Source organism: Canis aureus, chromosome 26 (genome assembly GCF_053574225.1).
Source record: "Canis aureus isolate CA01 chromosome 26, VMU_Caureus_v.1.0, whole genome shotgun sequence".
NCBI lineage: Eukaryota > Metazoa > Chordata > Mammalia > Carnivora > Canidae > Canis > Canis aureus.
This window is the reverse complement of record NC_135636.1, coordinates 51,564,547-51,587,603: the sequence shown is the minus strand read 5'-3', so window position 1 is coordinate 51,587,603 and position 23,057 is coordinate 51,564,547. Positions and strand designations below refer to the sequence as shown.

The 23,057-nt window shown below is 62.5% G+C and overlaps 2 protein-coding genes across 5 annotated transcripts in view; one reads left to right on the top strand and one right to left on the bottom strand.

Moving 5' to 3' along the window:
- Positions 1–3,208, top strand: part of TAF4 (TATA-box binding protein associated factor 4) — a 67,377-nt gene extending 64,169 nt beyond the window's left edge. Inside the window, 1 exon segment of the mRNA XM_077873796.1 lies at positions 1,725–3,208. Within this exon segment, the coding sequence (XP_077729922.1) occupies positions 1,725–1,892 (168 nt within the window). The 3' untranslated portion in view covers positions 1,893–3,208.
- Positions 3,209–15,451: 12,243 nt separating this feature from the next.
- The window catches only part of CDH4 (cadherin 4), a 508,943-nt gene continuing 501,337 nt past the window's right edge, over positions 15,452–23,057 (bottom strand). For all 4 annotated transcript variants that reach the window (XM_077873791.1, XM_077873793.1, XM_077873792.1 and 1 more), the window contains 6 exons: positions 22,587–22,729; positions 18,579–18,812; positions 17,498–17,731; positions 16,973–17,112; positions 16,350–16,514; positions 15,452–15,933 (listed from right to left, as the gene is read on the bottom strand). In XM_077873791.1, the coding sequence (XP_077729917.1) occupies positions 15,727–15,933; positions 16,350–16,514; positions 16,973–17,112; positions 17,498–17,731; positions 18,579–18,812; positions 22,587–22,729 (1,123 nt within the window). In that variant the 3' untranslated portion in view covers positions 15,452–15,726. The remainder of the gene's footprint in view (positions 15,934–16,349; positions 16,515–16,972; positions 17,113–17,497; positions 17,732–18,578; positions 18,813–22,586; positions 22,730–23,057) is intronic.

Genomic DNA, 23,057 nt, shown 5'->3' with positions numbered 1-23,057 from the left:
ATCAGAATTCTTTGACACTAGCTTTGATTTCTAAAATATATTGCAATAAAGTGTTAATTATTTTGATTTACGACTTTTAGCAGCTGTTAGTTTGCTCCTGAAGTGTGTACCTACCCTTGTCCCAGCTGTTTTGGCTGTTGAGCTATTTGGAAAGTAGAAACATCAGATGTGGTCCAGAATCGGTCACGAGTGTCACAGAGGTACTTGGATCTGTGCGTAAGCTAGTGCCTTTGTGTTCTCTCTCCGTGGCTGCATCTGTCCCCAAGAGCCTTGAGGTCAGGGGTGGCGTCTGCAGGGCAGGTAGGGAAGGAAGGCTACTGTTGAGCAGCTTTCTTTCCAGAAACTGGCCTCTGCTTGGGCCTGTTGGGGCCTCCCTGTGGTGACGGGGTCCAGAGTTGTGGGTCCCAGGATGGCCACCGTGCTCCTGCTGTTCCTTCTGTTCCTGCAGACTGTTTTCATCACACACCTTTGCAGAGGTGGCTGTTTGTCTCTTGCCTGGAACACTTTAGGGTTCTTACGGAGCCTCAGGAAATGCTGAGAAAACCTGAATCATTCTTTCAAACAAGGAAAAGTAGCCACTGCAGGAACTAGCTCGGAGGAGGGCTCAGCAGGAGAGGGTCCTGAGGAGGTGTAAAGTAGTGTGACTGAGGTCGGAGGCGCGTGTGTGCAGGGACAGGAGCAGCCTGCCGGCCTGGCGTAGGGGGCCTGGCGAGGGGCCGGGTGCGCCGAGCGGAGCCGTGGTCCTCGCCTGCCACCTGCTGCCCGGCTCCTGGAACTGCGGCTGTCTGGGCAGCGCTCTGGCGCCGGCCGGATTCTTCCCACTTTCTTTAAACTTGAGAACAAGCTGTAAAAATACCGTTGTATTGTTTGCCCCTGAAACCCACTTGAGCAACTTTAACCATCAGAATACAGACACTTAGTTTTCATTCCGAATGTGCCCTCGGAGCGTCGGATGGAGACACGGTGCTGGGACCACAGGACGCTGCGGCTGGGTGGCCACGATGCTTCCAGGAAAACCACCACAGCAACTCCGTGTCATGAGCAGGCGCCAGAGACTCAGAGGAACTTGGCTGTTCCCTGGTGCTGCTGTCAGCCGGAGACAGCAGTGGGGACCAGGGCGTCCCCTTGGCCGCGGATAACCGCGGTGGCCGGAGTGCTACGGCCTGACCTGCTGACCGGGTGACCGCCAGCCCACGAAGTCCAGGAGTTTAGACTTTGTGGTGTGGGGACTGTGCCTTTGTCAGCGAAGTGGGGACGACACAGTTGGCCCAGGTGTGGCATTCGTCCCACTGGACCTCCTGGACACGTGAGATCGGGGACGCCGGCTTTGAGCCCCAGAGGAATCCTACCCCCTTGGGATGGGAGCCACCACCCGTTCCTTCTGTAGGGGCTGGAGTCCGGGCTCTTTGGGAATCGCGGGGGGGTAACACTCACCTGTGTGCTTGAGCACCGGTCCTGGAAGTCGGTATGGGGGCTGTGCCTTCTCGCACTCCCTTCCCGTTAGGGACTCACAAAGCACTTCAGCTCACGGGGCAGGCCTGTGGGAAGGAGCCTGGCTGCCTCTAGCATCCGGGTTCCTTGGGACACCTGTAGGGGGGCATGAGTGGCCGCAGGCATGTGGACCAGGGGCCCACACCTGGTTCTGCCCCTTCCTTCCAGCGCCGTGGGTCCTGCCCACCCGTGCACACCACTAACCCGGCTGTCTTCTCCTTTCTCGTCACCAGGGGTCGGGCCCAGGCTCGGCGGTCCCAGGCAGCTCCGGCGTTGGAACCCCCAGACAGTTCACGCGACAAAGGATCACGCGGGTCAACCTCAGGGACCTCATATTTTGTTTAGAGAATGAGCGTGAGACAAGCCATTCACTGTTGCTCTACAAAGCATTCCTTAAGTAGCACAGGGCGGGCGTGGCATCGCGGATGGAGACGCCTGGGACGTTTTTATATATTTGCAGATTACGCCTTTTGTAACAAGCAAATGGGATATTGTTTAAAAAACAGCCACCTCTTTACAATGGAACAGTTTTATATTCCTGTTTCTAAGTCAACTCTTCAGTATGGAAGAAAACACGTTTCTGTAACAGAGAACACAGAGGCCCGTGGGCACTCTGAACGGACAATTAACTCTTAACTCATCTTTGATTGAGTGGCCTTCTTGCCAAACAAGCCATATATAAAAACTGATGGAATCGTTTAGCAAATAATTAGCTGCCCTCTGTCACCTCGTAGCGGTTTCTACATTATTTGTGCATTTTGGTTTATTCAACCCAACTTACTGCGTAGGTGTGTGTCTACAGCAATGACCTCATTTCATTTATTTTATTTTTGTATTAGTCAGTTGGCAAAGCAAACTGATGTTTTAGACTATTTATGTCCCTGTCCTCTCCCTCGCCGGAGTCCCCGAGGAGCACGGAGCTCATCGCGCGCTCGCCCGGAGCGTGGTCACCTTTCTGCTCGGGAGAGGCCGCGCGGCGGCTCCTTCCGAGTGTGTGGTCGGCATCTGTACAGACGCATTTTATTTGCTATAGTTTGTAAAGCTGTAAAGTTAAAAGAAATGAAAACCTTTTCAGCATAAATATATTTTACTTGCACTGTGTTTTTTAGCTAAAAGTGGAAACTTAGATGAAATAAAATCAAAGTTGAGAAGAATCATCAAAAGACTGTTTCTCAGTGTGAATCAAGTGTTGAAAAATGGTTGGTGTATTTTGTCAGTAATTGTACATAATTTTTGGCACATAACATGAAAATGGCTATGTAAACTATAATTATTTTGCTAAGAGACTGTAAGCAAGCTGTGGGCCAACTTTACAGATGTCCAGAGCAAAGCCCCTTCTTTGTACCTATTTTTTTATTACAAATATACTAATTGGTTCTTTATATTTTCAGAGGTTATTGTATTAAATTGTCTATTGATAGTACTTTTATGACTGTAAATACTTTGGCTTTCTCTGTGTGGATCCTCACGTCAGACTTTACTTCGCGCGAGTGTGAACCGAATGCTGATCAGTATTTTTATCAACACCTGAAAACTGTTACACCTTTTATTTTGTCTTTTAGGAAATCCCTGTCTTTCCATTTTTTCATGTAAATTTTGCACAGTTACTTGTTCATATGTAAATATTTTACTTTCAAAAATGAAGTTTTTAATTGCTATTGTTTTATATAGGATTGAAAGAAAATTAACTCCTTTATTAAAAACAAATTTATCTGTATCTGTTTTGCCTATTTTTCCCGTTTTTTTTCAGTTGTAGATTCTGCTGCCAGAGACTGAGCTCTGGTTCCACTGAGTGGAACAGTGTTTATTTATGAACTACTACTTGTTAGCATCAGTATCTAAACCCCAGCGACTCTAGTAGAAATAACCTTGCCTCCAAGAACAGGAGCTGTGTGCTGCAGGGTGAGGCCCCGAGGTGGAGCTTGCTCCTCGCATGCTTGGGCCGTCTGGGCCACCTTGCCTGTGTCCCTTTGCAGGGGCCGCCCCACCCTGGACACAGGTGTGCTGGGGCACCTGTGCTCGCAGCTGGGGCACCCTGGGGACAGGCAAGGTAAGGCCCCGGTGGCCCCGGGGGTCCGTGCATGGACACGTGCCCTGGCGATGACCCCAGCCCCAATGAGAACTTCCCAGTGCTGGAGACAGATGGGGTCTCCAGGAGGCCCTGCCCCCGCGCTACCCCCTAGTGTTGCGGGCACATCCGCACCCTGCCTCTGGCACGCTGTCCGTGGTCGGTATCGTAGGTGGGTCGGCGTGCTCGGAGGTGGTGTCTAGTTTTCACATTGATTTCAGGTGGACCATGCCCAGGAATGTGTGGGCTTCCTTACAAGTTACACCGGGAAACACCACTCTCGTCAGGGAGCCTGCTGCATCGCCTCTGGGGCTGCTGTCCGCACCACAGACCGGGGCCCTCGGCAGTGGAGGCCCGTTTTCCTGATCTGGAGGCCGGAAGTCTGAGGTCTGGGCTCAGCGGGGTCTGTGCCCTCGAGGCCACGGGGGGTCTGTTCCAGGCCTGTCCCCCGGCTCCGGTGCTGGCTGGCACCTTGGACGGCCCCAGGACAGTGGTCATACCATGGATTAGGGTGCCAGCAAGGCCCCGTCTCCAAGTCAGGTCACGTTCTGAGGTGATCTTTGGGGGCAGGGATCACCCTCACTGTAGCACCTGTGACGGCGGAGGACGGAGCCTCAGCAGGAGGCACTTGAGGTGTGGTTTCCAGGTTCCCGTCCGTGTGAAAGGCCCCAGTAATTCAGTGATTACGTCACCCGTGGACTTTCTAACCGTGACTACTTGGTTTTCACGAAGTTCTTGGCCTGAGATAAATCAGGTCAGTCGGTAGAGGACACGCGTACTTGGATTTTGGCAGGTGTGACTGATTTAATTTCAGCTTCTCTATGTCCTACTGGGTCCCGTTGATCCACTGAGGACAGTCGTGGCCAAGGCACAGCCCCGACGCCAACGGGAGACCACACCCGGCCGAAGCATTGCCTGCAGACCCGAGGCACAGGTTTGTCCGTTGTTCTTGTCTCACGAGACCGTTAACCGCTGTTCAATGTCCCCGCACGACACGGTATTACTTGTCTGATGTCAGGTTTGGGAACTTGGGTGGGCTTGGAGGTAGAGGGTGGGATGGTGTTGCCCGGCACGTCCGCTCTCTCCACCGTGTTCCCCAGATGGCCGTGTTTCTAAGCAAATAAGAACAAGACACGAGGCCGAAAGTTGCGTGAAGTTCGGAAAGGACGAAGGCGAAGAAAGAAATCACAGATGATGCCACCGTGCACAGAAAGTCCGAAAGACTCCACAAACCCGTGACTGACAGAGGCCTGAATGTTGTGAAATTGTAGGGAACAGGGTCAGGATCCAAAATGACATGTGATTCTGTGTTCCAGCCGCCAGCAGCCAGAAAGGGAATGCGGGGGTCATTGACAGTAGGACCCGGACGTCGGGGTACCGGGCGTACGCCCGAGGAGCGGCACGGACGAGCCCCCCGCTGAAACGGGAGAAACGAGGAGGCCTGAGTGGAGCACACGCTGCGCTCAGGCTGGGCCGGGTGCTGGACGGTGGCGGTGCCGTCTGCGTGGACCCCGTGCGCCCTCGCCGTCCCCGCGGGGCTGGCGCTGAAACTGACAGTCGGATCCCAGGGACTCGTAGGAAGCCGGGATGTCGCGGGCGGCTCACACGGCCTGGACCGCACGTGGAGCATTCACACTCCCAGATTTCAGGACTTGCGGAAGCCGAAGCCGCGGCCCAGATGGCGTGGCCTGGCGTGAGGGCAGGCACAGCCAGTGAACGCCACGGAGCGTCCGGCAGCGGAACCGAATGTCATGGCCACTAGACTTTGGACAGAGACGCCGACGCGGCGAAGCTGCTGGTGGAGCTGGGCGGCCTGTGGGTGGAGAGCGAGTCTTTCCCCACGTTCACACACACACACAGGTTAACTAGAGATGGATCACAGGCCTGGAAGTGGAAGCCAAGAGTCCAAAGCCTCTAGACGAAAACATCAGAGAAGGTGTTCACGACCTTGGGGAGGGCGGGCACAAGCCGTAAAGAAAAAACGGCCAAGTGCACTTGAAATTTGTGCAGATCCAGAGGTGCCCGGGGAGAGCAGAAGGGAAGCCACGGGCCGGGAGGGACCGCGTGCTCATAGAACCCCGACGGGACCCGCAGGCCACATAGGGAGAGACTCCACTGCTAGATGCGTACGCAAGACCTACCGGGGGCCCGGAAGCAAATGGAAGGGTTGCCCGTCATGATTGGTCATCAGAGAAAACCTGTGATGAGAGCCTGCTGCACGCCCGCCGGAGAGACCGAGGCCGACGGAGAGCGCGTGGCGGTGGCCCTTGGGGAGCCGTCCGGCCACTCTGGGAAACTGTTGCACTTTTAAGAAAGCAAAGTGCGTGTGTCTCCCCTGTGCCTACGTGAGACAGCAATGGCCTTTGTCCGCCAAAGAGGCCGTCCGGAAATGTTCACAGCGGTGCTGGGCACCGATGGCCCCAAACGGGATCGGCCCACCCGTCCCTCGGGTGGTGGGCGGACACCTCGATGCCACCGCCCAGGGATGGAAAGGGATATGCTGCCGATTCACTCGGTGATGTAGACGAATCTCTACAGAATCACGGAGAAGCCAGGCCCAGAGGCCCCCACGCCCCCCTGGTGGTGGCAGCGGGAGCCCACGCGGTTGGTTACCTCCCAGGGTGGCCGATGGGAATGTTCTGTCTCCATCTGGGTGGTGGTCCCCTGGGTGTGTGCACCTGTGAACAGGCCGGCAGGTGAGGTCCGTGCGTTTCAGCATCTAGGAGACGTACCTCAGTAAAACCTGGGGAAGGCCCAGAGCTCAGCCTCGGAACCCCCAGCGTGATATCACCTCTGCCTGGGCAGGTACCCGGCCCCACGAGACCTGGGGACAATTGAGAGGAGGCGGGTGTCTTGGGATAAGTGATCTTCACGGGATTGTCCAGCGTCACTGGTTAACTAGTTGAGTGTTAACTAGTTTTTCCTCCTATCAGACGGTGGTCTCCAAATGTCTTTTTTGTCTTAAAAAAAAAAAGTTCTCCCTGGCCGTCCTTCATCACCACCCTCGGGCCTGGCCTGCCCCCAGCCTGGACAGCGGAGGCTGCAGGGCACCTGTTCTGGCCTCATGCTCCATCTCAGAGCTCTGGGGACCCGTCTGCAGCCTCCGCATCCTCAGCCCCGTGCGTGCTGTCCCTGCGGGTAGGCCACGGTCCGGGGTGGCCTTTCCAGCGCCGGCTGGCAGCCGCTCCCCTCCTCTGGGCCACTCGGGGCCGCGCTTCCCGGGGAAGACCGGCCAAGGCACTTACGTCTTCTCCTTAAGACACAAATCACACCGTTTTCCAAGAGTCTAATTGCTCTTTCAGGCCGCTGCTTCAGGCTTTGTCCTACTTGCCAGGATTCCTGTATTTTTTAGGAGAATGGGCACACAATCATCTTTTTTCCTAAAATACACGTATTTAGCGAGTGTCAGCGAGCACCTTTCCCTCACAGGATGCCTTTCCCGGGCCCGGAGGGTGCAGGAAGGCACAGTCCCCCAAGGACACCAGGCAGGGCTCTGCCGGGAGGAGTGGCCTGGGCAGCGGTGGCGGGCAAGCCCGGGGCAGAGTGCACTCGGGTGCGTCAGGGGAGGAAGGCGGGAGCAGCCGTCGTGCGCTTGCGTGGGAGTCAGGTGCACGGTGGGATGCCAGCAGGCTGCACCAGCAGAGGCCGCGGGGTGGAGGCCGTGCAGCCCGCGGCGGTCCCTACAGACGTGGGGCGTGCGTCACCCTGTCCACCCCGTCCACATGTTCCCGGACACGGTCCCACAAGTGCAAGATTCGGCCACGCAGGGGTGTGTACACAGGTGCTCACGGCAGCTTTGTGGGAAACAGCGAGGACCTGGGAAAGCCCCCCCTGTTGTCCGTGTACAGGTGAGCGGCTGACCTGGTGGGTTTGCCCAGCGCCGCCCGCAGCAGCGAGGAGTGGGCCGTGGGCACGCTCAGTCCCTGCGGAGTCTCCGCGTGAGTGCGAGTGTGAGCTGCCACGGGAGTGTCCGGAAGCACAGCGTCCCTCGCAGCCTGGAGGCTGGCAGGGGTCGCTGGGGACGCTCAGTGGTGAGGCATCTGCCTTCTGCTTAGGCCACGACCTGGGGGTCCTGGGATCGAGCCCCACGTCGGGCTCCCTGCCCAGCGGGGCGTCTGCTTCTCCCTCTCCCTCTTTGCTCTCTCTGAAATAAATAAAATATCAAAAAAACAAAACCAGGTCCCAATCCGCAGAGCCTGTAAATGTGACCTTATTTGGAGGAAGGGTGTTTGTAGAGGTCACCAAGGACCTCTACAGAGATGAGGCCATCCTGGCTTACCCGGGTGGCCCTCAGTCTAGTGACGCGTCCTTACAAGAGGGCGTCCTTGTTAGAGGGAGTTAGAGAAGCCACATGAGGGCGAGGCCCAGGTGGAGCGACGTGGCCTCAAGCCCAGGACGCCTGGGCCGGCGGGAGCGGGAAGGGCAAGAAGGACGCTCCCCGGGGCCTCGGAGGGGGCCGGGCCCTGCCCGCAGCGGGATTTCAGCCGGCAGATACCATCCTGCATGCTGGCCCCAGGTCCGAGAGCAAAAATCCGATGTCCTTTGTTACGGCAGCCACGGGACCCCAGCGCCAAGTTGGCTCCGCGTGTTACGGCAGGTCGACCCGGCTGCCGGGCGCTGACCCTCCCAAGGGTGGCTCGGGGTCCTGAGCGCTGCCGGGGCCCCTCCGCCCCAGCTGGCGCTTCCGTCATCGTCTCCGTCTCTGACATGACCCCTTTCTCACTGTGACCTCGGCCACGCGGGCGTCGTAGGCCCCCGAGGATCAGGGCTTTGTGTGGCTGGTCAGGGCGCAGGCCGGATGGCGGGGGCAGAAAGGATGTCCAGCGGTCAGTGACAGTCCCTGCCTGGCCCTCCCGCAGGCCCCGCTGACCTGTGCCCTGGCCACCGGCCTCGTAGTCTCCATGACAACCGTTCCAGAAATTTAAAAGGGAGGAAAAGGCAAGTCGGCGCCGGCGCAGGCACAGGCCTGGCCCCTCCCTGCCCGGTGCCCCCCACCAGAGCCCTTCCCCACCCCTGCCTCCAGGTGGACCCGGGACCCTGGCAGCCCCGTGAGGTGTCTGTGGCCTCGTGCTGCAGGTGGGGAGACGAGGTCACTGTGGGGTGCAGGTCTGGGGGCCACTGTGGGTGCCTCGGTGGCCGTATGAAGGGGGGGACAGTTTGGGTGGGTGCTGGTGAGAAGTCAGCGCCAGCCTGCACCCGCTGAGCTAATAGGTGCCGTCACCACCCGAGCCCGTTGCTGTGACTTCCCTGAAAATGCTGGGACGGCTTCTGCATCTGGAGAGCGGTGCCGGGGCCTCCTTCCTGGCGGTGGGCGGTGGGCGGAGGCCTCAGCCAACGAGGGCGCCCCCCTGGCAGCAGCCTCCCTGCCCGGAGCCGCCTGCCCCTGGTCCCTGGGTGGAGGGGGACGGGGCACGGGGCACGCTCCGTGCACACACCTCACCCTGCTTGGCGCGCTGCGTGTTTGGGAACCGCAGCACACGGCCCGGAGGCCTGGCCTGCACCCGGGGCCCCCGAGGCCCACCCGCCCCTGGGCCGCCCACAGCTCTGGGGCACGCGGCCTCCGGCTCAGCTCACTTCGCCTTCCCAGCGCCCTCAGCGCAGCAGGTGCTGCCCCGAGACCTTCGGGTCGCCCAAGGTCACGAGCCTCGAGAGTGACTGAGCTGGACCGGAGCCTGGTCGTGAGGAGCCAGCTGGGGCCACACCCGCTGCTGCCCGGAGGCCGGGGACCTGGCTGGTGGCCGCTCCCAGCGCGCTGCCAGGTGCAGACCCAGAGGAGAGACCGCGAGGCCTCAGGAGGCTCCTGGACGGAGGGCCCCGAGATTCGGGACCACGCGGGCCTTCCCGAGCCGCTGCCCGGCTCCGCAGGGACCTCCCGCCGCCCCACGGTGCTCTCTGCGGTAAACCGTTCCCGCGGGCATTTCCTGCAGCCACAGGGGGCAGCGCGGCCGCTGGGGGTCGGCGTCGTCGGGGGGCCCAGGGTGCAGTGGGGAGCGGGTGGGCGTTTCAGGGTGGACGACGGGGCATGTGTGTTGGGGGGAGCCAGCGACGCAGACCCGGCCAGTTCCAGTCCCTCTGCCCTCGGCTGGGCATCCGGGGCCGAGCTCCCTGTCACCCTGTCAGTCGGGGGGACCTGAACGTCATGCTTATGCGGCCATCAGTGCCCAGAGACGCCCCCCGAGGGCCTGTGTTGGGACACGGTCATGGCCACCCAGGCCTCAGGCGTCCCCGGGGCAGGGCAGCAGGCGTGCGGTGTGGGCACGGGCCTCCCTCCGTGTGGCCTCTGGCCCGGGTCCCACGTGTGCAGGGGGTGGGCTCACCCTGCCGCCCGCCGTGGCCCCGGCCCCCCCCAGCCCAGAGGGTCTCGAGGGACGGCCGTCGGTGTCCACGCACCTGCCCGGGCTCGAGGCGCAGACACTGGCTGGCTGGCGCCCCTGCTCCCAGGAAGGGCTGCCTGTGAGGGCCGGGCTCCCCTCACGCCCTGGACACCGGGGGGCACGGTGGGGGGGGAGGCGGAGCTTGGCATGTCCTTAGGTCTCGGGAAGTCGTCCTTGTCCTCCAGGGAGGCGGGAGTCCTGTGTCCCCGCAGCCTGATCAGCGGCCGGGTGGGGTGGGGGGTGGGGGCCCCTCTCAGGATGCTCAGGGCCTGGGCCCAGAGGGGGGAGGAGGCGGGTACCCCGCCTGGCTCCCATGAGGCACCGCCGTCTGCGTCCACCTGATAAGCCAGGTTCAGAGTGGAGGTTCCTTCTCTCCAAGGGGGACGTTCCAGGACTGAGGTCACGGTGCCCCCCACCACGCGCCTGTCCAGCAGCAGGACGGTCCCTGAAGGGCGATGGCTCGTAGCAGCTTGACCCGGGACGCGGCAGTTTCTCGCTGGATCCTGCATCTCACGTGCTCTCCGTCCTCCCTTAAAACGCCCTCCCGCAGCGCCCACTCCCGGCCAGACCCGCCCCTCCGGGCCTCGTCTAGGGCTCCAGGCCGTGGCTGGTGTCCCCTGGTCACCCATGTGTGGCTGCGTCACAGCACGGCCAGTGGCAGGGTCAGGTCCTCCCAGCCCTGCCCCCTGCAGTCTGCCCCCCTGCCCTGCCCCGGGTCTGCCCTCCCTGCTCAGTGCTACCTGCCCCCCGTCCTGCCTCTGTCCCTTTGCAAGCCCTGGCTCTTTCTACCTTGACGACCAAAGGGTCTTTCTCAGGGCGGCTGCCCGCCCCCCCATGTGGCCCCGGTGAGCCTGGCCTTGACCAGGTGGCCAGGAGGGTGGGCTTTGGATTCCTGGGGGATCTGACCCTGTGGTTGTGACACGGGAGGGGTCCGGGGGCAGGACCAGGCCTCCTGGGCCCTTAGGGTGGGTCGTCACCTCAAGGAGGAGGAGCCGAGGCCCCGTGGCCTGACGGGCTGAATGCCCCTCCTGGGCCTGCGGTCCCTCTTGGAACGCACAGAGCGCTGGCCCGGCCGGGTGGATCACCCTCGAGGGGGCGTCCTGGCTGCTCCGAGGCCCCAGCTGGACTTCGTGGTTTCCCTCCCGGTGGGACAAGCCGCTGCGGGTCTGGGTGTGGGAGGGTGTCCCGAAGCAGAGCCTCACCCCGGGGGGCTGATTACAGGACTTCCTGCTCCCCCCGCCCCCCACTGCCTGTCTCAGGCCCGAGCAGTCGCCTAATTATGCACGTAATTAGCTGCTCGGCACCCTCAAAATTAGCGAGCGGCTAATTGTGCCTGTAATTATCAGCTGCACCCGTAATTAACCGAGTGAGTGACTTTTTGTTATGCGTGTTATTGTGGATGCAGATCTGCGCTAGCAAAGGCTTGGCTGGGGGGTCTGTCGGTGGGGGGCGGAGGTTGGAGGACCCGGCTCTGGCTGGGGTGCAGGGACCCCCTCCTTGGGGCTCAGGTCCTTAGTCGCCGGGCCAGAGGGCAGCCCCTCAGCCTCAGTGAACGTGGTCCACTCGGGGCGGGGGCAGGGCCTCTGCGGTCCAGCGGGGTGGGCCTGGGCCTGTGGTCTCCCCGCCAGCACCGCGCAGAGGCCTGTCCTGCTCAGGCTCAGGCCCGGGGCCAGGGGGCGCTGGGTCAGGTGACCAGGCCGGGCCTGAGGGAGCTTCTGGGGCTGCGGGGCCTGGCTGGGTGGACCCCGTGTCTCTGGGGCCGAGGCCTGCTGGTGCTGCCCTCCCACCACACGAAGAGCTGCTGGGCCCCCGAGATAAGTGGGGGGGGTGGCGAGTGAGAATCCTTCCACGGCAGCGTGAGGGCAGGAGGGGAACCTGCCGGCCTGACGTGCGACGTGTGAGCACCTGGGCCCGGTCAGGCCTCTGGCACGCGGGCCCCCGTCGGGGGGCAGGGGCGGGCCTGGTTTTGTGCGCCGTCCGTGCTGCGGGGGCCCAGGGCTGCGTCTGGGACAAGGCGGGGGCTCGGGAAATGCCCATCGGGGGCGCCGCTCCCATCTCAACACCGAACCCCGCGTCTGTCCGGTGCCGTCCGTGAGCCCGTCGGCTTCTCGAAGGTCCGGAGAAACACAAGCAGGTGGAGGCCGACTATTTAAAAGGGGGGCTTTATTAACTCCTCTGGAGCAGCGCGCCGGTGCCCCGACGCCGCCCCGGTACACGACAACTCGGCAAAGCTGCTACTCAGTTTGGAACCAAGACCTCCTGGCACTAAAAACACATTGAGAAAACATCGACGCTCTTCCCTTTTTTTTTTTTTCCTTTTTTTTTTTCTTTTTTGGTACAAAATGATACAAACAACAATACAAAATAGTTGTGCTGTTGACGATTACAAAAAAAGTTGGGACTTTTGCCTAACTGCACAATGCTCGGAGTTGCAGTGTGAACACATCATACTCCAGTGTCTTTCCCCAAAACAACCACAGTCATGCGGGCTGCTACACATTTTGTCCATTTTCAAAAAAGAAACATGCAGAAAAGGAAAAAAAAAAAAAGATCAGAATGGAAAAAGGAGAGGAAAGGAAAAGAAGAAACGCGTTCCAATTATACACAGAGGCGGCTCCCCGCGGGCCGCGCCGAGCAGGACCTGTCACGTGCACCGCGCTGCGCGAGCTGCTTCACGGCACGCTCTGTGCATGGGAGAGTTTGTGCGGGGTTTTTGGTGCTCTTTTCAGCATTGACAAAAATTGAGACTCCCCTCCCCTAACCTTTTACCTCTCAAAGGACCGTGTGTGTGTGTGTGTGTGTGTGTGTGTGTGTGTGTCGGCCGGTGCTCACGCTAGGGAAACTGAGGCATCTCGGGGAACTGACGTGTGGCCGTTACCCTGACGCTGTGGTGGCCGGAGGCCCAGCACTTGTGCTGAGAGACACGGGAAAGCAAAGGCGCGGGGTGTGAGGACAGACGGACACGGGGGTCCTCGGCTGGGCGCCCCCGACCACGGCCGCGTCCTCGCCGCGCCACCCCCGCGGGTTTCTCCTGTTCACAGAACAAAATCCCCTACAGAAACGAAGGTGCGCCCTAGGGCTTTGCCAGCGCGGAGTCTGGGCCCCCGCGGCCGGGCCCCGGGTCTCGGGCACGGTGGGTCTACAGGCTGCGGGAGGCGTGACGCTGCTGGCACGCCCAGCTCGACCTCAGAACCGAGTGCGCAGTGAAGTGGGTGTGGGGGCACGCGAGCCCCCCCGGCCCCCGGGGACTGTGTGGAGGGCACGCGTGGCCCCCGGCGTGGCCCAGCCTCAGCCTGCGTGATCCAGGCGAGGTGCGTCGGGGCCCTGGCGGTGGGGTGGGGCGGTGGGGCGCCGGGCGCCACGGGGTGGGTGCGTCCTGGGCTGGGCTCCGCACGGCCGTCCCCGAGCACAGCCCAGGGCCCTGGGCACCCGGGGGTCTCGAGATTTCAGAGAAGCGTCCACAGCTGCCTCGGCTCCCAGAACATGTTTGTGCCGAGAAGTTCGACAGGAGGATAAACGTTCCAAAAACAAACAAAACACAGAAGATGCCAGCTCACGTCCTGCCAGCCCTGACCCCACCAGCAGTCCCCAGATGGCGGCGCCCCCAGACGCCGGACAGTCTTCGTCTGGCCCTGAGCGATCCCGGTCCCTCCCCCCAGGCGGGCCACCCACCCCTGACGCAGAGAGAGAGGCGTCTGCAGAGGCGCATCCAGCGGGGGGCACGGGCACCTCCTTCGTCCCCCCGCCAGGCAGCAGGGACGGGGTCGGGGACGGAGCCCTACAGCCATCAGGCCGCAGGCCAGGGCCCCAGCCCGGCCCGGGGACAGTGGCGGAGGTGGTGAGTGTGGCCTGGGGAGGAGCCCTGACACCCCGCGGGGACACCACCCTGCCTGCTGCACACACGCCTCTGAGGCCAAAGCTGTTTGGAAAAGAGGGTGACCGTCGCCACGGGGGGAGCATCCAAGGCCTCAGGCCGGGAGCATGGGGACCAGGCTGAGCTCTCCCCCGACCCAGGGCTCCAGGATGGGCACGAGGCCTGCCTGCTCGCCACGGGCCCCCCCAACGCCAAGGCCCGCCCAGGGCCAGGGCACCCCTCACCCCCTTTCCAGGGTGCTCCCAGGAGGGGTCGTGTCCCACCAGGGCCTGCGTGGCCTTTTATCACCCAGGGAAACCAACGCAGCGGGTCTCCCCGGCGGGTCCCTGCGACGCACAGAGCGTCTCTTGCTGTCCCTTGGCAAACTCCAGTCAGGCTGGCACGTCAGACAGCCCCGTGCAAAGGGCAGCGGCATCCCCGGGAGTCTGAGCGGCTGCTCGGTGCTGCCCTGGGTCCCCAGGAGAGGACTTGGGTCACTGCGTCAGGTGGGTGCCGTCCAGATGCATCTGAGGCCAACGGCAGGGCAACGGCGGGCTGTCCCGGCCACTCGGAGCAGAGCCTCACTGTCCACGTCAGGTTGCGAGTCCGGGGGGAGAGGCTGCCGAGGCACGTGCAGGTGTCCGCGCTCTCTGCCGTCCGCAAGGGCCTCCGAGGGGCTGGGGGCGTCCGGGTGTCGCCAGCGGGGCCTTGCACGGGGGCCTCCAGGAACCCGCTGGCGGGGGCGGGGGGCTCGTGTCAGGTGTTCGGGGATGCTCGCTCGATTGGGCTGCGGCTTCTTGGGAGGTGCAGCCTTCTGGACCGAAGGCATCGGGGGCCTGCGTGGCATTTCGGGGGGGACAGCTGTCTCTCGGGCAGGCCTCGTGGTTGGGGGGCCAAAGGGCAGAGATGGTGAGTGTCGGGGAAGCCCCCTGGAGCCCCACTGCCACCTGTGCACGGTGTCGGGAGCCGGGGCAGCCAGAAACTCGGTGCGAGCCGAGGGCGCACACGTGCCTTTGGTAGATGGGCTGGGCCCGCCCTGGGGGCTCTCCTGGCCTGTCCCCCCACTGCCCCCTGCCTGCCCCTGACCTGCGCCCGACCTGCCCCCTGCCTGCCCCCGACCTGCCCCCGGCCTGCCCCCTGCCTGCCCCCGACCTGCCCCCGGCCTGCCCCCTGCCTGCCCCCGACCTGCCCCCGACCTGCCCCAGGCCTGCCCCCTGCCTGCCCCCGACCTGCCCCCTGCCTGCCCCCGACCTGCCCCCTGCCGGCCCCCGGCCTGCCCCCTGCCTCGGGGGGGGGGGGGGGATCGGGGGGGGGGGGCGCCAAAGGCCCAGGAAACCCTGACCGTGTCCAGCAAAGCTTGAGGACTCAGATGGGCTTTTGGGGTTTGAACCCCAACGATTTCTTTGTCAATTTTGTTAAGCAAATCACCCACTGTTTTTCTTAATAAAAGACCCAAAAAAGAAAGAGAGAGGGAGAAAGAGAGAGAGAGAGAGAGAGAGAGAGAGAGACAGGTTCTCCCCGATTCCTTAATTGGCGCCTTCAGAGCTGGGGCTAGCTGGGGTCGGGGGCGCTCAGGACTGGGGTTGGGGGGACGTACGTGGTCTGTCTGCTTGCTTTTCGTCACTCCTGAGTTTGAGGGAATCTGATACATGTACCAAAAGGCACTTTCATTTTTTTTTTTTTTTTTTTTAAAAACAGTGCTTCTGTTCTAAGAAATTCAAGTTAAGACAGAGTGCCTCTCGCTGCTCTCCGTGCTAGCCAGCTACTGCGGCGGGTGGCGCGCCGCGGGGCGAGAAGGGCTCATGCCAGACAGCTCACTGTTGGGGGGGCTGGGGCGGGGAGGGACCCCCTAACACACCACTAAGTGACACGGCCGCGGGGAGTCGGGGAGCCCGGCGCCTCCAGCAGTCCCGCTCCGCCGGCGCCCGGGGCCAGGCCGCTCAGTCCTCCTCGCCGCCGCCGTACATATCCGCCAGCTTCTTGAACCTGGGCCCCCAGTCGTTCAGGTAGTCGTAGTCCTGGTCCCCGGAGCTGGACGAGTTCAGGGAGCTGACGGAGCCTGCGGTGGAGCCGCTGCCCTCGTAGTCGAAGACCAGCAGGGAGTCGTAGGGGGGCGCCGTGGGGTCGTTGTCCGCGGCGCGCAGGCCCTGGGGTCAGAGGCGCAGGGTTAGGCCCAGGAGGGGAGCTGGGGAAGCGGCCGGGAGGGGACGTCGCTGGGCCCTGCACACAGTAGGTGCTCCGCAAGCGCTCCCTGCGGTTGACTGAGGGGCCGTCAGGGAACCAGGGGAGGGGGGGTCGGGGTCTATGACCAGGGGCTGAGGTGCCCATGTGGCCCAACAGCAGAGCGGGGCCGCGGCAGGTGCACAGGACGGTCCACAGCCCGTGTCCCTGCAATGGGGGGTGAGCCCGAGGACCAGGACCTGGACGTCTGACGTCATCGTGTCCACTGACCCCACGACACCTGCTGTGTGCCCAGAGGCCCCCACGCCCTCGCCCCCTGCTTCTGCTCGCACCGGCACTAACCCCCCGCCCCCACCCGGCCTCGCGCCCCCGGAGCACGCACCTCGCTGATGAAGTCCCCGATGTCCCCCGGGTGGGGCACCACGGGCCTGACCGGGTACTGGGGCTCGGCGCCCACGGGCCGCTCGTCCACCCGCCGCACTCCCGGGGCTTTGCTCAGCACGTGCTCCATGGCCTCGGGCTGCTGCAGCTGGCTCAGGTCGTAGTCCTGGGCGCGAGAGGCGGGCCGTGGGGGCCGTCACCGGGGGCCCAGACGCCTGAGGTCCCAGCTGTTGCCGCACTGCTCTGCCCCCCCACTCTGCCCCCCACTCCCCAGGTCCTCCCAGTCCTGCCCCCCGGGCTGCCCTCGTGGTCTGGGGCTCCGCACCTGGGACCCCGGCAGCTCCTGTGCACATGCCTTGGTTTCCCTGGGAGAGCCTGGGGCTGGGGTCACTGTCGCCGTGCTCCGGGGGGGCACGAGCACGTGGTGGAAGGAGCTGCCCGAGGCCCCTGATGGCGAAGCGACCCGGGTGCAGCCAGGCAGCTCCCTGGAGCTCCCCCGGGGCGCCCCGTGCACGGCCGTCTGGTCACCTAGCGGCCCCCGGGGGGTGCGAGGCTGCGGGCTGGGTCCTGGGCTGAGGGCAGAGAGCGGCCCTGACGCTGGCGGACGCTGGAGCGGAGCCTCACCTGGTCCTCCTCACCGCCGCCCTCCTCGTCGTACTTGAGGATGTTGTCACGAACGTCGTCCTCGGGGTCGATGAGCAGCTGCTTGGTGTGGCGCTCCTTCTCCCTGCGCTTCATCCACACGACGAACAGCAGGACCATGGCTGCGGGGGCGGGGCCGCACCGTGAGCGGGGTGTGGGTGCGCGTGGGCACGGGTCTGCGAGTGTGTGGGCATGGTTCTGTGTGCGTGGGCACGGGTCTGTGTATGTCGGCACAGGTCTGTGTGCATGGGCACGGGTGTGTACGCATGGGCATGGGTCAGTGCATATGTGGGCACAGTTCTGCATGGAAGGGCACGGGTGTGTGTGCGTGGGCACGGGTCTGCGTGTGCCGGCATGGGTCTGTGTGCATGGGCATGGGTCTGCATGTGCCGGCATGGGTCTGTGTGCGTGGGCACGGGTGTGCGCATGTGGGCATGGGTGTATGCGCATGGGCACGGGTCTTTGCGTGGGGGCACGGGTCTGCACGCGTGGCTCAGCTGTACTCACTGAGCAGGATGACGATGCAGATGAGGATCGCCACGATGGCGCTGGTGCCCAGGCCGGCCGCCGCCACGGCGCCGATGGTGGTGCAGTCCCCGTTCTCATCGCACGGGCACACCTTGACCTTGATGATGGACGTGTTGGACAGCGGGGGATTCCCAGAGTCGGTGACGGTGATGGGGACATCGTACATCCCAGCCTCCAAGTACAGGATGCGCAAGCTCAGCTGGGCGTAGTCACCTGGTGCGGGGTGACAGGACAGGCTGCCTTCAGTCTGCAGCCAGCACCCCGTTAGAGCGGGACGTCTGAAGGGGACGACGGAGTCTGACAGCATGACAATCTAAAGTACCTGTTTGGTTCATATACATGTGCACACGCGCTCAGGCACACGCACGGGCACATGCACGCCAGACCACTCCATAAAGTGAGGAGACACTGGTGATTCCAGAAGGAGCAATTGCAACATGTTGAAGAAATTGTTTCCTTAATATATAAAGAGTTCTACCAAATCAATTAGAAAAAGACCTTCTCAAAGATAAACAGGCAAGGGCATGGCACAGGCAATTCACAGAAGAACCGCAAACGGCCAATAAATAAATGGGGAAAAAAACGCGCATGGTTGAGAGATGTGAATGGAAACCATGATTTTGGCTAAAACACTGGAAAAATGCTTTTTTTAAAAAATGACATTCAGTGTTGGTGAGGGCTTGGGTCACAGGTGTGCTCCTGTACCCCCAGACACGCGAGGCACTGGCGTGACCTTTCTAGGTGCATCCTCACAGTGCTAGGAAACTGTAGGACCTGGAGGCCCTTTCATACAACAGGCCCGCACCTAGAGGAGAGAGATGGGCCGGGGCCCCACCCATGGGGCCGGGCGCAGGGCGCGGGGACTACGGGTGAGCTCGTTACAGCGGCGGGACCGGGACTGTCCTCAAGGCCCCTCAGGGGACAGTCCCCAGGGGCTCCGGTGGGGGGACGGCCCGTCTCCACTGCTCGCTCTCCCACGGGTCCCGGCTTGTGGGCTGCGCCCCAGATGTGTCCACACCCCAGACGTGTCCAGTTGTCCCGGTGCCCGGGGCGGGCTCACCGTTTAAGCGGGTGATGGTCCAGTTCTTCCGCACGGCGGCGGGCACGAAGGGCAGCTCGAAGACGTAGGGGCCGATGTTGGGGTCGACGTCGGCGTCGGCCGCGGTGATGTTGATGGCGTTCAGGCCGGGCCTCTCGCAGATCTGCGCCTCCTTGGGCAGCAGCTCAGGGGCGTTGTCGTTGATGTCGATTAGGTAGATCTGCAGCGTCCCGGTGCCACTGGCCGGGGGGATCCCTGTGGGACAGATGCAGGTGACCCTACAGGGCTGCTCTGTGTGCCCCACGGCCACGGGCACACGATGACACGCAGCAGGCCAACGCCAGCCCCAGGGCCCCGGGGACAGATGACAGGTCTGCACGGGACACACCACGGCCATGGCCCCCAAGAGTCCCGGACCTGCACCAACACCCACCGTCAGACACATGGCCACTCAGCTGCACACAGGACACGGCCTCAGATGTGCAGCCGCCACCAGACCCACAGCTGTGAGTGGGCACACGCATGCACATACACACAGGCATAGGTACATGCACATGCACGCACAGGCATAGACACACATGCACACACATGCACGCACACACACAGGCATAGACACATGCACACACATGCACAGGCATAGACACTTGCACACACATGCACGTACACACAGGAATAGGCATACACACGCACATACACATACACAGACACGCATGCACACACAGGGGCATACACACACAGGAATAGACACACATACACATGCATGCACATGCACGCACACACACAGACACACGCACAGGCATAGACACACGCACACACATGCATGCACACAGGCACACAGGCAGATGCACACGCACGCACAGGCATGCACACACAGGTGCACACACATGCATGTGTACAAGACACATGCACACATGGAGGCATGCACACATGCACATGCACATATATGCGCACACAGGCATAGACACACAAACATGCACCAAGGCGCACACACACACACACACAGAGGCATAGACACACGAACATGAATGCACAGGCATGCACACACAGGTGCACATGGATGGATGCACATGCACACAGACAGAGATATGCACACACATGGGGGCATACACACATGCACACGCACACATATGCATGCACACACAGGCATAGACACATGCACATGCACGCACAGGCACACACACAGGTGCAGACACACACATACATGCACACACATGGGGACATGCACACAGACACACACATGCATGTACACACAGGCATAGACACATATGCACATGCACAGAGGTGGACATGCACGCACATGCACATAAAGAGGCATACACACAGGCATAGACACACACGCACATGCAACATAAGCATGCACATGCACATAGGTGCACACACACATGCAGACACACAGACACATGCACACATGGGCATGCATACATGTACACACATGCACACACAATACACATGGGCACACACATGCACACACAGGCACACAGGTGTACACACACATACACACATGCATGCATGTGCACACACCCATGTACATAGGCGCAGACACGTACACACACGTGCACACACATGCCCGCATACACAGGCACACACATATACACAGACATGCACACCCATGCACACCCACATAGCACCCATGTGCACATACACACCCCTACACAGGCATGCACAGACGCACACACATGTACATATACAGCACCCATGTGCATACACCCCCACAATGCACACATGCACATACACACACAGCCGCCCCCACATAGAGCACTCACATGGAGCTGTACTGGTGCACAGCTACAGAAGATGGTGCCCACCATGCCCAGCACTAGGCACCCACACCCCTGCCCTGTGGGGCCGGCACCCACTTCCCCGTCTCTCCATAGCCCGCGACCCTGTCCACGCCCCCGTGTCTCCCTGGCCCCACCCTGCAGGCGCCTGAGGCCAGGAGCCCTGAGCCACATGCGGACCCTGGGTGCCTCCCCAGCCCAGCGAGCGGGCCTCCGGGGCTCCCGGCCTGCAGGCCTCGGTGCGGACCTGCTCTGCACACCCAGAGCACCCCAGGGCCCCGTCGGTTCCCTGAGCCCCCAGGTCTGGCCCAGGGCCGCGTGCACGTGGGTGCGTGCGACACAGATGCCCCAGGCTTGGGGTCAGAGATCTTCCGGCTGCAGTACCCCTTGGTGGCAAAGCCGAGGCAGGCACCTATGACATATGGCCCAGCACGTGTCTTCACGGTCTCAGGAACCCATGAGAGCACCGGGCCAGGGCGCAGCTGGGCCTGGCCATGGAGGCCGCTATGGCGTGGGTGCCGGCCAGCACGGTGGGGGGGACCAGGGACCCCACAGCCTGCATGCACCCTGCTCACAGTCTCGCCGTCCTCTCGGCTTTCTGCTGCGTCGGCCCCGGGTTTGTTCAAAACCACCTCCTAATGCAGCCACTTGAGCCTCTGGAGGAGACGCTGCTCCCCGCAACCAGGGCTGGTGCACCTCACGGCCACAGCCAGGCCTCGGCTTTTCTGGGTCCCGTAGGTCAGGGAAGGCAGGGAGGAGGCTGGCGGGTGGCTACCGGGCCCCGGCTTTCATTGCCGCAGAACGAGCCTTTGTGCAAGGGCTCCGCTTGCTCCGGGGCCTGGGCTGCACCCCTGACCTAGAACCTGCCCGAGCGGACCTCCACAGGTCGGCCTCAGGGCCTTTGCGCGGGCTGCTTCCAAACTCTGGGTCTCCTCTCTGCGCTGTTTCCCCCTGGCTTGTTCCCTCTGGTCCGCAGTCAGCTCCCCAGGAGCACAGCTGCAAATGCCGGCCCCTCCCTCCCTCGCCCTGCTTTGTTTTCTTCCAGAACCTACTCCCTGAAAGTGTCTGGTGGACTTGTTTCTCATTCATCTCACTGGGGCAAGAGATTGCTGAGCTGTCCCCCAATATCCATTCCCCACTTTTGACGTTGATAGAAGAACCGGAGCCCCGAGATTTTATCTGAGGTCACCCTGCCCAGCTGTTGGGCCGCATTTCCCAACCTCCCTTGCAGTAAAATGTGGCTCCTGGCCGACGGCTCCCAGGGCTCTGAGGACACCGGCGCACCTAATCCTCGCAGCTGCAGGAGAGAGGGGGGCTCATCCCCATTCTACAGAGGAGGAAACCGAGGCACGGAGCGGTCAGGTCTCTTCCCACCCCTCAGTGGTGCTGGCACTGATCCCTGGCTCTAGAATCCTCCTTCTCCCTCACTGCCTCTCCCCTCCCATGCAGAGTGGGCTGGGTACGGGGCTGGGGGCCTCGCCGCCTCCTGGGTCCCTGGGTCCAGGGAGCGGTGGCCTCGGGGCTGGGAGTCCAGTGCCCGGCCGTGAGGCACTGTCTGCCTCCCTTGAAGGCCCCAGTGCCTCTGCCCAGCCCGCCTCACCCCTGCCGGGGTCACCTTCACCCTGCGACCCCAGCTCCTGGGGCTCCTCATCCTGGCTCGGGCGGGGGGTCTCACCATCACCGTCTGCCAGCCCCAGGGCTCCGGCTGCCGTGTGCGGCTTCACACGGTGCCTGCCCGACTCTGAGCTCCGCGGGGCCCCTGCTCCCTGAGGGCTGCGAGGGCCTGGACAGTGGGTGCTCGGAGCCCCGGGGCCGGCACCCCAGGGGCTGCTTGGGGGAGGCCCGCCCCCACCTATCCTGGCCTGTAGTCGGCACGACCGGGCCGTTCTGCCAAAGCGTGTGTCATTCAGCTGCCCTCAGTCTACCCCATGGGAACTCAAAAACTGCTCAGGTCATGTTCCACCGAGACCAGGCTGGACGCAGCTTGGCCCCCTGCTGCCGGCCCGGCTCCCCCGGTGCCCACGAGGGCGCCCCGCAGGAGAGCGGAGGGGCGTGTATCTGCCTGGAGGCGGCGATGAGCTGAGCCCCGGATGCAGAGAGGGGGCGGCCTGGGGGCACTGGGGGACGAGGGGCAGCTTGCGGCACTGCACGGGGCACCTGGCACCACGGGGGCCTCCCAGCCTCACCCCTCCACCTTCTCCAGTGCTGGGCGGGCCCCCCACCCACAGTCACCCCCTGGAGCGGGGCGCACCGTTGTCAGCTGCCAGGAAGGTGGCCTCATAGACGTTGTTCTTGATGTAGAGGGACTCGCGGTCCAGGACGGCTGCCGTGGTGATCTGACCGTTGGTGGCGTTAATGTGCAGCCAGTTGGCTGGGTCCGACAGCTTCGAGTATCTGAGGAGGGAGGAGGTGAGGAGGTGAAGGGAGGGTGGCCCGAGCCCCAGCCCCGCCCCTGGTCCCCCAGCCTGCATGGACGCCGGGGAGCTTCCCCCCAGCCCAGTACGGGGTCCTGGGTCCCGAAAGCTTTCTCCACCTTCTGGGGTGGAGCCCCTGGCAACGCTGGAGAGACGACATGGGTCGGGGACACCGCTGAGAGCTCACCAGAGACCCTCCGGGTTGCAGGGTTCACTGGGTGCTAGGCGGCTCCTCCGTATGGGCAGCGAGGGAGCCCGGGGGGGGAGGCCCCTTCCGAGGCCCGAGGGCGGGGCGTGGGGGGAGGTCG